Here is a 13,847-nt window from a genome sequence, read left to right on the forward strand (position 1 = left end):
AGAACAATTTTAATTACTATCAGGAGAAAACAGCCATTTTAATTGCTATTTTGCCTGCAGCTCGTTGTGGGATCTCTCTTCTGGTGAGAAGGCGCCTTCCAGCGGTGTCTGCATCCAGCTTGCTGTGCACACAGCGCAGCATTTGCCCCTGGGTGTTTCGGCTAAAAGAGCAAGCGCGAGCGGTCAGCGTCTTTTTCAAGATGTCTTTACGTTCGTGTGTGTCTGGATGAGGTCATCTCCTGACTTCATCTGACGGCCATGATTGCTGTCTCTCATGCCTAGCCAAACAGCATGCTGAGAGATAATTCGGGAATGGTGCATGTTCTCACTGCGAGAGCATATCCATGTTGGCATTGCGGTCGTGACCCGCCATCTCCTCCTCTGCGCCCATTTATATCTTGGGCGAGCTCAGTCGGAGACTCAATCCCTATACAGTCCAGCTGATTTGGAGCCGATTCAGGGACACACAGGTAGACCTGTTTGCCTCCCTTGAGTCCGCCCACTGCCAGTTGTTCTATTCCCTGACCGACGAGACCCTCGGCACGGATACGCTGACACACAGCTGGCCTCTGGGCCTATACAAATTTGTGTTTCCCCTAGTGAGCCTTCTCGCACAGACACTGTGCAAGGATAATGGAGGACGAGGAGCAGGTCTTGTTAGTTGCGTCGTACTGGCCCAACCAGACCTGGTTCCCAGAACCGATGCGCCTCACGACAGCCGCTTCCTGGCCCATTCTTCTGAGAACGGACCTGCTTTCTCTGGGACGGGGCACCATATGGCACCTGTGTCCAGACCTCTGGAACTTCCATGTGTGGTCTCTGGATGGGATGCAGAGGACTTTAGTGACCTACCTCCAGCGGTACTCGACACTTTCACTTCAGCTAGAGCCCCCTCTATGAAGCACGCTTATGCTTTGAAGTGGAGTCCTATAATAATGAGTAATACCGGTCCTATTCATACCTGTATGTCTGGGTGGGTGTGACTCGGCATGCGAATCTCAATTGCCAATGTTCATTGGCTCGTTCTGTTACCACTGGAGCTGATTGGACTCCCAGGCGAGACCCCATAATGTCAGTCCAACGTAAGATCACTGTTCCCTCCGTCAGGGAACGGGGTTTACATTAGTAACCCATTACATTTCCTTAAATACTCCTGGAACCAGTGCTGCTGAAAAACTGGATGGGCACTAATGCACTAATACATTATTTTGACACTGGAAAAGACCAATTTATGATCGAGTTAATTTACTTTTCATATTCTTTTAATAATAATAATAATTTGTTACTTTTATATATATATATACACTTTTGAGTATTTGTGTGTATCATGTCCGATTCAACATTCTCTGTTTAGCTGTGAACACGACTGTGAACAGTAAGTGCATCATTACATCATTGCTCGATCTGTTAATGTTTGTAGGCTCTTTACTAACACTATTTAACAACAAAAGAGCATTTATTAGGGGCTATAAGAGCCATGTGTTATTTGTTTCTTATGTAGAGATGGAATAAAAAATTGTGTTTTTGTCAAGCATAACAATAAGTAAATAATTTCATATGTATTATATTTCATATTGATAATGATGTAATTTCCGGCAATGACCGTTCATTTTTTGTGTGATGCAATATTGGAGCGATATAGTTTTTTAACTGTTTTTTTAACAATTTTTTAACAGTTAATTTTGTTATTAAACTTTACCTAAAATAAGTTACTGGACTACAGGATGTTATTCAAGTTCAAATCACACTCACACACGAAGAAGCAACAAACATGAGAATTTAGCTGGATTGCTATCACAGGGGCTTTTGCTCAACATTGTTGTAAAGTCAACATTTATGTGCATACGAAAGAATATATTTTTCAGAAATCTTTGGAAAAAATTCTCAATCCAACTCCAATTTAATGGCAGTGGGTTTTGCACAAACAAAACACAAAAAATTTAAAACATACCTTAATTTGCTATCTTGGCCACTCCATTTATTCTTCTTCCTAGAGAAATAGATTTTTTTGCAATAATATATTAAAGATAGAACTATCCTGTTCTCAAAGGTTGTTAAAAGGTAACGTGTCTGTATAGCAGCCACTAGGAAGTATACACCCATAATCCTAATTATCATTACCAAGGACATGCGAATGACTACAAACATACAGCACTGTGGTAAGAGCAACTTCTTTCAGTGGCGGACTTCACCTAAAGATCCAAATTTAGCATATATTGGGTGCAACATGTTTCCTATTGTTTAAAAACAGTTCAGTAACCCCAACGTGGAAGCTAAGATTGATGCTATGCTTTATATTTTCTATGAAGGATTTTGTCCATAAGAAGCTGAAAGGTAGCGGGAGCCCCGAGCAACGCGAACGTAAGAGTAATAAATTGGTGTAATCCAAATGGCATAGTGAAGCCTGTTTTTCCTTTGGATAATGGTGATAAAAGGGTCTGCCAATATCCTTTTGTTAAATTCAGTTTCGAAAAAAAACAAGCCAAACCTAACCGATCAAGCAGCTCATCAACTCAGGGCATTTGATAAGCTTTGAATTTCGACATAGCATTCACTCGTCTATACCAACACAAAAACGGACAGACACATCCGTTTTGGGTACCAAAACTATCTGGCTCACCCTGTCGCTATGTGATTGGTCGCTAGCATGGCCTTTAAATCATCCTGTACTACTTTTTTTGTGTTCAGGTAAATGATAGGGACGGCTGTGCGCTATTTCCTCGAGGATCGTTTTGATATGGTGCTGTATGAGGTCCATGCGACCAGGCAGGGGTGAAAACTCATCTGCAAAATCTGCTTGAAACTTGACTAAATCGGTGCTCTCCCCCCGGGACCAGAGCGAGCAGATTGGTTTTGACAGCTAGTTCTGGTCCGAGATCTTCCACTGCTAAAACGGCCGCTGCTAACTCAACCATTGTCAACCATTGTCACCTCATTCCAGCATTTTAAAACATTGAGATGATAAATTTGACATGAATCGCTCCTGTCCGCCGTGTAACCACAAAATGTCCTTGGCACTTTGTGAGTAATTTAGAACTAGACATTGTAAGTAATACTAGCACTTTATCTCCCGGTGCAAATTTACTATTGTGCAACCTACTTTGTCTGTCCTCTGCCTGAGGCAAATTTTCCATAGAGAGCCACCCCAATGTATGGAGTTTAGCTCGGAGGTCCATGACATACTGAATTTCACTACGGCTGTTTGAAGGCATTCCCAAAGTTTTCGTGAATACCCAGCCAGCGAAAGTCAGGCCATGAGACGTTCATCATGATTGTTTCATGAGACTGCTCAAGAGGAAAGTCATCTAACTCATCATCAGCATTAGCTCTGCCCTTGTTCTTATTTCCTCTGTGACGGTCCAGGAACAGCTTCCATAGCCTGAGCCACGGCATCTTCCGTCCCTAGCCCTGTCCCCCAGGAGGCAGCAGCACACAAAATTCCCAATAATTGTGTAAATGCTGGCCAATCTGTTCCCAAAATTAATAGACACCTAAGGTGGGGATTAACCGCCACCTTAACTCTATGCTTTTCTCCCCCAAAATTGAATATTGAGAGTTACTAAAGGATAAACCACCACATCCCCGTATACACACCTCACCTTAACCTTGCGGCTTATATCCAATGCCCTCTGTTGCATCAGGCTTTGATGAAAGGAGGTTTGGTTACAGATCGGGGGCAGCCCATAGGGAGTCGGGGACCGGATCAATGTTCCCACTTCCATCACTGCACACTTATCCTGGAAATAACACGGGTCCTTGCAGACTGGCCCAGGCCTTCCCGCCACCCTAGCAGCATAAGAATGCAAAGAGACTAACGGAGAGTAGGACAAGGTGGAGAGGGAAGCATTGGCTCCGACGCTCTCCGCCATGCCCCCTGTGTCCCAGATCACACTGGTAATGGAGGTGGGGTGAGAGAGAGAAGAAGAGGATAGAGATAGAAAGAGATTAACAAAGGGCTCGCTGACCCCGGAGCAAGCCACCAGATGTTCCTCTGCCAGCTGGATGGCCTGATCCAGCGACACCGGACAGGGTGTTCCTCAAGGTTGCCGAGCTCCAGTGCCACCAGATCAACCACTTCCTCGATATCGCGTGTCTGGGCCATCAGCCACTTTCGATAAGCGTCCCGGAGCTGTTTGGCCATCACAAATGGTCGGCCGCTGTCACCTAGCCAGGTGAGTGGGCCAACGAGTTGAAGAATGGAACGCTTCAGATCATCATAAGCCAGGATGTTCTCCACAGGCAGCTGATGTGCTGCCACCTGTGCTTACCCGGACAGCAGCGGGATCAGGCGCTCCCAGCCACACGCCTCTTCTGGTATACAAACGCCTCTGGGTTGTCTGGCGGACCCAGTTTCACCAGTGGGACGGCGGTGGGGGCTGCGTCCGGGGCATGCTGACTTCTTTGTCCCTGGTTTCGGCACCAGTGTAAAAGGTTCAAAGATAGCAATGACGAGGAAGTCGGGGTGGCAAGTTATCCAAGTTGAGTATTGAGTAGTAACTCAAAATCAGGCAGAAAATAAACTCAGTCGGGCATTCTGCCTTGTACATAAAAAATGAACTCTCTCTCCCGCCCCAGGTTGGTTGGCTTGTTGCTGTCTCTCCGCTAATCACTAGGAATAGAGACAGGTGTTAAGACAGGGGTTAGCCATCATTCACGGGACCTCATTATCACCGCTCGTCTCCGCACTTGTCAGGTTTTAACCCATCATTTTCTTCTTTGTTTTCAGGAATAGAAGAAGAATTTGTGGCGACATTCAAAGGTTCAGAATACTTCTGCTACGACCTTTCTTTGAACCCGATCCAAGGCAGCAGCGAAGAAATCACACTGTCGTTCAAAACACTTCAGAGAAATGGACTGTTGCTGCACACAGGAAAATCCGCTGACTATGTCAACCTGGCGCTGATAAACGGGACCGTGTCTCTCGTCATAAATTTGGGTTCCAGGACGTTTGAAGCTCTGGTGGAGTTGGTTAATGGGAAATTTAATGACAATGAATGGCATGATGTGAAAGTAACATGGAATTTGCGTCAGGTAATAGAGCTACAGGAGCTTAGGAGTCAAAAAGACCAATGATTCAGTTAAGATCTCATAACACAAAGTGACATTACCATAGAAATAATTTCTATAAGAGTTAGTTGACATGTAGTTGCAAAGTTACTTATTGTTAGTAGAATGTTGAAAGGGGACCGTGGAATTAAAGTGTCACTGCATATCATTTATTTTGTTTGATTTTATGCAGCTACTAATATGCTTTGTAAAACTAACGTCAATCATGGAATGTGTCATTCTACTAAACGTTCCTTTTAATGTTTAACAAACTAATTTCCAACATTTATAATCATCATATGTTTATTTTTTGAGTATCATTTGTTATTTTATTTCCTTTCCCCTATCATTCCACAAAGAACTCTGGCATTGGATATGCTATGGTAAAGAAACTACATTGCCATGTAGATATTATTCAAATTGTTTGTTATTTTGTGTGTTTTGTGTGTTTTCTTTTTCTTTTCTTTATTTGTAAACATCCTTTAAACTGGTTGGTACTTTTTTCCGTTTTCTATTTTTCTATTTAATTTTCTTCATGTAGTTACCCAGCAATCTTTTCTGATATTTCTTTGTCTAGTTTACTTTCAAGTTACCACCATTAGAAGGATCACCCTTTACACAGCAGTAGTTTGAAACATGTCCTGACTGCCATAGTCAGCTCTGTTACTTCCCATTCTGCATGGTCTGCATTGAAAATGCTGATCTGATAAAGTCACCCGTAATCTATTTGTCTTTGGTTCACTATTTTTATTACTCTAGCCCCTCCATGTCCCACATTTTTAAAACTTTTAGTTGTCATATTTCAATATATGCTCTGTATACACATAAAATCCACACAATATCTGACTATAATTAATGTGAATGCACAAAAAAGAAAACTGCATGAGATTTTAATTTCTTGACTAAATTTTGGCACTGCTAAAAATAGAGTACATTTTCAGTTTTAACCCTGTTGCATGGTTTTCTTTTAATTTACTTACAATTAAATATCCTAACAAGACTTAGTTACTAACACCATTTTTGAGTCTGTCAATTAATTTTAAGGTGCTATGGGGCAGCACTAATCCTATTGTTTATTTGATACATCAACACCTAATTGTATTCAAGTAAATTAAGTCTTCAAACATATACCTTGTGCATATATAAGTCATGCAATAAATTAAAGAAAAAGGACAAAAAATGGGTTTTAGTCTAAAGAAAATAAAGGAAAAATGTTCCTGGATGTAACCCTGGTTTCCAGAGTGGGAATGAAACGCTGTGCAATGGAGAACATGTCAGTGGTCACAAGGTCAGAAGCCCTATAGAATCAAACCAATTCATTGGCAGGTGGCACTGAAGATCTATCTGCCAATAAGGAGTTACCAGGGATGTGATTCTTCTGGTTTAATTCTGTATTCTGGTTGGGTGGGGTTGTTGTTCATTGGGCACCCACTCTGACTGAAACACAAATTCTCCCAACATATATAAACAACAACGTGCAGATTCGATGTAAGAGATTCATGTAAGTTTCCGTGATTTTAGCGGGAGTTTTGTGAGTGCTAAAACTCACGCTAGACCCAAGATATAGACAGCCTCACCATCGCCCCTGGCATTGCACGGGCGCGTTTATTTGGCGTGCTCTTTGTACCAAAAGTAATCTTTTACATGCATCTGGTACGCAAAATTTACCAGCTGTGTAGAATTGGCTGGGTGTGTATATTTCGTATCATATGCACGCACAAATTGCGTGTCATATCTGTAGGCTAAAAGGTGCTTATTGGATACACGTAAAAGGTCATTTATGTGTATAAAGAGCATGCAAAGCATTAACTCGTGAAGATTGGGCTCTATCTGTCAGATTCTCTGCTTCCTTTCTGTTTACAGTTTATTCCAGTTAATATAATTTAATCATCATGCTGAGAAGATTATGTGTAGTCCTCATTTTGTAATACGCAAAAAGCATTAATATAATTCATAAATGGTTCTTAGTTTGTTTTATCTGTGTAGCCAGAATATGATATGCAATTTCCATGAAGACATTTTGTTTTTATGTAGCCTATTCCTATTGTAGAAGTTTGAGTGGAGTTGTATTGACTGAATGAGATTGATCAGTATTGGAAACACAGTTGTTTTATTTACAGAACTACAGAATAGCACTTATCGACCTTACATTTTCCCCAAAAATGTTAAGACATCCTGTTTTGTATTACTAGAAATAAATTATTGGTGTTAAATATATTTACATGTGTCACTCTTCAGAGTTCCTTGTAGTTCATGCAGTAAATGGCCGATTCAGGTGTTTGAAAAAACAAAGTGCTTCACGCTGAGTTTTAAAAAAAAATCCTGCTTTTTTCACTCGCATAATCACATCCCTGGTTACGTAACAGCACCCTTTTAAGTAAATACTTGGGTCCATCGTCTCAAATTGCAAGGTTCACAAACCATAATGATGCAGTGGAAATTATATAATTTCAATCCATGCAAACCGTAAATGTAAATATTCAAGTCTGTGTGGTAAGAAGATGCTGAATGCTAACACTAGGCAATACTAGGAAATACATTTAATTACTTCTCAGAAAGACAAAATGTGTGCAGTGGAAGCCAAATCCTTATCCGGATTATAAAACCTGACAAAAATTTGAAGAGAAGACCAACCTGCCGCCATATAAAAAAAATCCTGAAAAGAGAGGTTTTACCCACGCTGTGTAGAATGTGTCTGGATACCCAGAGACGAAAGCAGCCCGTACACCTCATAAGCTTTGGAAATCGCATCCAATAGCCAATGTGAAAGTGTCTGCAGCTTCTCTCTTAGGAACACCAAAAAAGCTGCTCAGACGTGCGCCATTGATCCATATGGTCAACATTAAAGGACATTAAAGTCTTTCCTGTTCCTCTGGCTCAGAGGGCTTCAAAAGGACTGCAGAAAAATAACTTTTGACAGGCCTGGTGCAAAATCCATGCACATAGAAATAACAATAATGCATGCAAATAGCCCACTCTCTCAAACAAGGCCAAAGCTAACAACAAAGCTGTCTTAAGAGAAAAGAACTTGTCTGATACAAATGAAAGAGGCTTGAACGGCAGGCACATAAGTATTTCCATACATTGCAGCAATGATCTGACACAAACCGGTGACATTGCAACTGAATCTAGCTCTAGATCCAGAAAACGCATCTGGTCCAGTTCACTCCCAGACCCAGGTCTTGTAAATATCTGAGGACAGTATCCCAACGCTGTGCTGCCAGAATGTAGGAATTACCCCTTAAATTCAGAGGTGCCATCTGAACTGGAGGCATCTCTGAGTTCCTACAAAAGGTTACTTTTGTAATCTAGGTTACTGAATGTAACCCTGGTTCACCAAGTGGGAACAAGACACTGCGTTGCTGGTCATACCACTGCTGCATAGGTTTGTGTACCTTGCAGAACAATTTAAGGCGATGGACCCAAGTATGCACTTAAAAGGGTGCTGTTACGTAACTCCTTATGGATGTAGCTTCTAGATTTCTACAACAGCCCTTGTATTTACTATAGAGGGAACTATGTGTAGAGCTTGTAACAGTGTCCTCTGTGTGATTTTAGAACACTTGGCATGTTAAGCGTTCCCCAGGATGCAAGCATAGGGACAGAGGCCACGTTTTGCACAAGAGCATTTGGGGTTCTATGCAAGGGGAAACTGAACTCTCTAAACAATGGTGGTTCAGTGGCAAACTCATACCAACAATGAAAGGAAAAGGAAAGGAAAGTACAACACCTTCAGTGAGATGCTGTGAGAAAGACCAGGGTAAATGGACAGAGGAAACACTGGCTTATCTCTCTCAAAGTGAGGGTGTGTGATCACTCCTACTTCGGACCGGTGTCTCCGGCATGGGAGGTGGGCATGCTAACAAGGACGCTAAAGACTGCAGTCTCTAGTGTCAGTTGCTAGGGCGCCTCTTGAGGCCAGGGAAGAGAGGTTTACACACACAGCTCTTACTGGCCTACATTACAGGTGCATCTGGAACGCAGCTGTCTGCTGTTTCACTGAGCTGTGTGAGCTAGGAAAGGTAGAGAGAGAAAGCTTCAAATCTCCATGTGCTTGCTCCTTTAAGCCGGGTGTACACGGGGAGATTTTTGCAGTCGTACAAGCTCACAGGCGTTTTTTTTCTCTCGGGAGAAATTGTGTGGAAATCGTTGATGCATGTATGGTCGGGGCTCGCAGTGTGTGAGAGGAATGGCGAGCCGTGTACATTACGAGCACCTTCCGACCTCCAGATCATTTTCAAACATGTTTAAAAAGTTTGGGGAGTTGACACCATTTTGGCCAGTGAATAGGCGGTTCCCTATTGCTAAATCATACACACGTCACAATGCAATCCGATGCACTCCGGAAATGCCATGTTGTCACTCAAAAAGGCAATAATCAACTTAAAGGCGAGTGGCTAGACAAAAGGGGCTAAAACTATAGTACACTGAAGATAAGAAAATCAGAGGTGATGGTTCCAGGTTATGCTGTTATGCAGCTCCTAATGGGTGGCACTTCAGCACCATTACCCAATGAATTGGTGTGTTTCTATAGGGCTTACAATCATGTGACCACTGGCGTGTTCTCCATTGTATCATTATGCAGTGTTCAGTGCATCTTAGTGACTGAAGAAACCGAAATCCAGACAGTAGCAATGTAGTACCTGTATATAATTTTCCTGTGGTTTGTTCTTTAGGTAACAATATCTGTGGACGGAATACCGACCAACAAAGAATATACTCAAGAGGACTACACTATTCTTGGGTCTGATTACTTTTTCTATGTTGGAGGAAGTCCTGGTACAGCCGACCTGCCTGGATCCCCTGTTAGCAACAACTTTATGGGTTGTCTGAGGGAGGTAAAATACCTACTACAAGATATCAGTGCAGAGGAAGCTTTATAGAGCTTTATAGAAGCTTCTGTTTCTGTTATGGCCTAAATTGTGTTCGCAGAACAAAACAGGTTCAAAGAGCCTTTAATTAACCATTGCCTGCTTTGTAAGCAATTGACCTTGTTAACTACAGTGCTCATTATGGATAGGATTTCACTGTAGGAGTTCTCTTTAACCTATCCCACAGTAAATATCAACCCACTTTACTGTCAAGTCTAGTTTTAGTCTTTTACTTTTTGTCTTTTCTGAATTTAGTTTTTCTTATAAAAGACTGCACTTTGGTTCACAACCTCAACTCACGTGTAAAGCAGATACACTTAATAGTAGGGCTGCCTTCAACTAACATTTTTTTTATCTAGGTTAACGTTAGAGAGAGCGGACTTGGAAAGTTGCTTACATGTTTCAAATGATAAGCCATATTTGTGGTTGATGAATGATTATTGGATTTCTTGCCGTTAACGATCTGTCCATTGCGTGATTTCCCCACTTCCTGTGTAGTTTTTTTTGTGCGACTAACCGACTAATAAAATCTGTCAACCAAGACTCTTTTAGTCGACTAATGGTAACATAATCTTAGTGAAAAGACAATATTTTTTAATATTTGGCATGTTTGTGTGCTGCTGCGCGTCCCTGTGTGTGTAATAAGCAGAGTGTATGCACGTTGTGCACCCGCCTATACGCTCATGTTACTAATGCGCCCTTTAAATAACAAAAAAATACTGCACCATTGACGCAGGTTTTTGTTGGTCAGTGCCGCAGTCTATTTCTGTTGCCTCAAAATAGCAACGCACCAATAGTGCACCTGTACACACCTCGTTTTCAGACCAGCAGCCCATGGGAGCAAATGCATGTGCTATTTTAAACAACAAGGCGCAGGACGTGAAAACGAGATAACTGCGTCAGGCTGAAACTAGCAAAAAACTGTTTTTCGCCGGGTGTATGATAGGGCCCACTGTGTGCTATCAATCAATCAGTATTTCCACCCATTCATCTAAGGGTTCTGCAAACACAGTTTAGATCAGAAGCTTCTCAGATTATTTCTCTCTTCAACTGACATTGTTATATATCTGTAGGTTGTATATAAAAACAATGACATTCGGCTGGAGCTGTCCAGACTGGCTTTCAAAGGTGACCCCAAAATGAAGATCCATGGAGTTGTTTCCTTCAAGTGTGAGAATGTTGCCGCATTAGATCCCATCACGTTTGAGACACCGGAATCCTTCATCACACTTCTTAAATGGAACACTAAGAAGACCGGTTCTATTTCCTTTGACTTCCGCACCACTGAGCCCAATGGACTTCTGCTCTTTAACCATGGGAAACCTAAGCAACAGACCAAAGAAACCAAGAGCCCTCTCACACTGAAGGTGGACTTCTTTGCCATTGAGATACTAGATGGTCTGTTGTACCTGCTTCTGGATATGGGATCAGGCACAACCAAGACACTGGCTGTTAACAAAAAAGTGAATGATGGGGAGTGGTATCATGTGGATTTCCAGAGGGATGGAAAATCAGGTAAAATTTTACTAGAGTTTGTGTATAAGATGAAATGACTGCTTAAAAGGAGTGTGTTTCCCATTGTTAGCCAACTGTGGTCACATGTTCCATTGTTATGATGGCAGTTAAACTATTTGGTGTTTCTTAAAACTACCATTTTAACAACCATTCACAAACAGCATCACAAGCTTGTGTGGTTGGAACAACAGCTCTTCACCTGTGGTTAGAAGCGGTTTGTCGTTAGTCTCTGCTTCCTACATGCTATTGTCACGATCCCTGCACTGTCTTGTGTTTTGTAGGACTTTTATGTTAAAGTGAATTCTTAGTTCCCCATTGTTTCTGTGTTTGTCACTTCCTGTGTTTGGTTCCTGTTTGCCTATCTTGTTTGTCACCATAGTTACCCCCTTATTAGTTCCCATGACATCAGTCACAAACACCTGTCATGTTAGCCTCTTGTTAGCCTGTCTATTTAAACCTCTGTGCTTCAGTTGTTGTTTGTTGGTAGTTACTGCTGTTTGTGTATTTCTGTCGTTGTTCTCCTGCCTTCTCTTTGTGGATTTTACTTTTGTTCCTGGATTATTTTGCGTTTATGTTTGTCTATTATTAACTTGTGCTTGCATCTGGATTCCCTCTCTGCCTCTTCCCTGCTTATACGTCACGTTACAGCTATACATGCTTAAATGTGCGTAGTAGTAATTACACTCATGTTTACTTTATTTTTGTCAATAGGAAATTCCATTAATGAACTTTATGAAAAACTTTTTTAGAATACAGACCATAAAAGCGTGAGAAAAAATACTGCTTAAAAAGAAAAACATGGAAGTAAAATGTTAGAATGGTTTGAATAATCTGTTAAGTACAGTTCAGAGACAAACTTTCTCTACTGTCTGAATGCACAGATTTGCACAGTGAAATTCAGATCTTTCAGGCCTTGTATACTCCGCAGCATCACCCCACTACAGTCATGTCACCTTCATTTATAAAGCACTTTTGACAGTATGGATTGTTTCAAAGCAGCTTTACAGTAATAATAGAAATTACCATAACCATAATTACAGTAAAATAGCAATTACCAATTGCTACAGATTGTTTAGGCTTTACCACAGCTCTAGGACAAATGTGTCTTGATTGATTCACTTCCGTTGCGAAGATCATTAGTTATTAACTTAGGGGCCGCTAACACTACACCGTTCTAACAGAAAACCCTTTACGTGGTCTGGCCGCCCATCCGCACAAAACAGTGCCTGGTGTCTCGAGAAGACACTCCCTGAAATAGGTTCGAAGATGAAAACGATTATCCGTTTTCTCTGCGCAAACCTCAAAAACGCATACCCACGAAAACGCAGACGGCGCGCACATGCGCATCACTTGTTCAGTCGATAGGCATGCGCATTTGAATATGTGCGCAGGCGTGTAGTCCTTCACAAATCAACCCTCAACAAACTACTTGTCTGGCCTTAAAAATGTATAATACACACATTATTTTGTTTACTGTCTGCTTTGTCTCCAGCAAGCAAAAAGTAAAGCGTCTTTAGAATACTATCCTTTTGTCTCACCTGTTTCACTGATCTGCAACACAGTGCCACAACAGCCGAAGGAACCTTGTTTTTGATTTGCTTATTGTTGGCATCATTCCTGGCCAAAATGCCATGAGACGTCAAACTGAAAATTAGATTTGACCTCCAGCTGTGTTTTCCACTCCATCATGAGAGCTGGTTACATAAACTGTTTTGATACCCTGGCTTCACACTGTGAGCGAGATATGAGTGACAGTGTTGTTTGTCATGAGTATTTAAACATTTGCAAGAATACAAAGAATAAATATGTATTTACAGGAAATGTTACCTGATAATATTCAACAACATTTTTGATCTGCCTGCATTGACACCATTATATGAGAACTGAACTGAGCTAGACAATGACATCAATGTTTTCTCCAGAGTGGCTATAAATGAACTCAATTAAATGAAGTCCACAACGTAATTTCGGGAGGAGAGAACCTATCTAATCTTTCAATTAACAGCCGGAACATATAAGCAGCCGCTCACCTTGCTCTTGCATCAGCTGTTCTGGCGTTCCTCCACCTCCCCAGCTCCACCTGCATAATTTAGGCATCTTGCTACCATACTCCTCATCCAAGTATTAGTAGTCCCACTGGGGGTTTACCTAATGGCGCTTTTCCACTGCATTGTACGGTACAATACGGTACGGCACGCCTTGACGCTTTTCCACTGCATGGTACGGTACGGCTCGGCTCGGCTCGGTACGGCTCACTTGTGGCGCTTTTCCACTGCATGGTACGGTACAGTACGGCTTGCTTTAAATGGTACCACCTCTGTTGAGGTTCCAAGCGTACCGTACCGATACTAAAATGTGACGTGAAAACACTGCAGATCACTGATTGGTCAGACAGACAGAATCGTCACTACCAGC

At 41.8% G+C, this 13,847-nt stretch overlaps 1 protein-coding gene across 1 annotated transcript in view; it reads left to right on the forward strand.

The window, feature by feature from the left end:
- nrxn1b (neurexin 1b) overlaps positions 1-13,847 on the forward strand; it is a 181,610-nt gene that overhangs the window by 23,931 nt on the left and 143,832 nt on the right. The window contains exons 4-6 of the mRNA XM_077237629.1: positions 4,727-5,031; positions 9,723-9,884; positions 10,991-11,432. Coding sequence (XP_077093744.1) covers positions 4,727-5,031; positions 9,723-9,884; positions 10,991-11,432 — 909 coding nt within the window. The remainder of the gene's footprint in view (positions 1-4,726; positions 5,032-9,722; positions 9,885-10,990; positions 11,433-13,847) is intronic.

Source organism: Siphateles boraxobius, unplaced genomic scaffold (assembly GCF_051911475.1).
Source record: "Siphateles boraxobius isolate OS27281-9 unplaced genomic scaffold, OSU_SipBor_1 204, whole genome shotgun sequence".
Classification (NCBI taxonomy): Eukaryota; Metazoa; Chordata; class Actinopteri; order Cypriniformes; family Leuciscidae; genus Siphateles; species Siphateles boraxobius.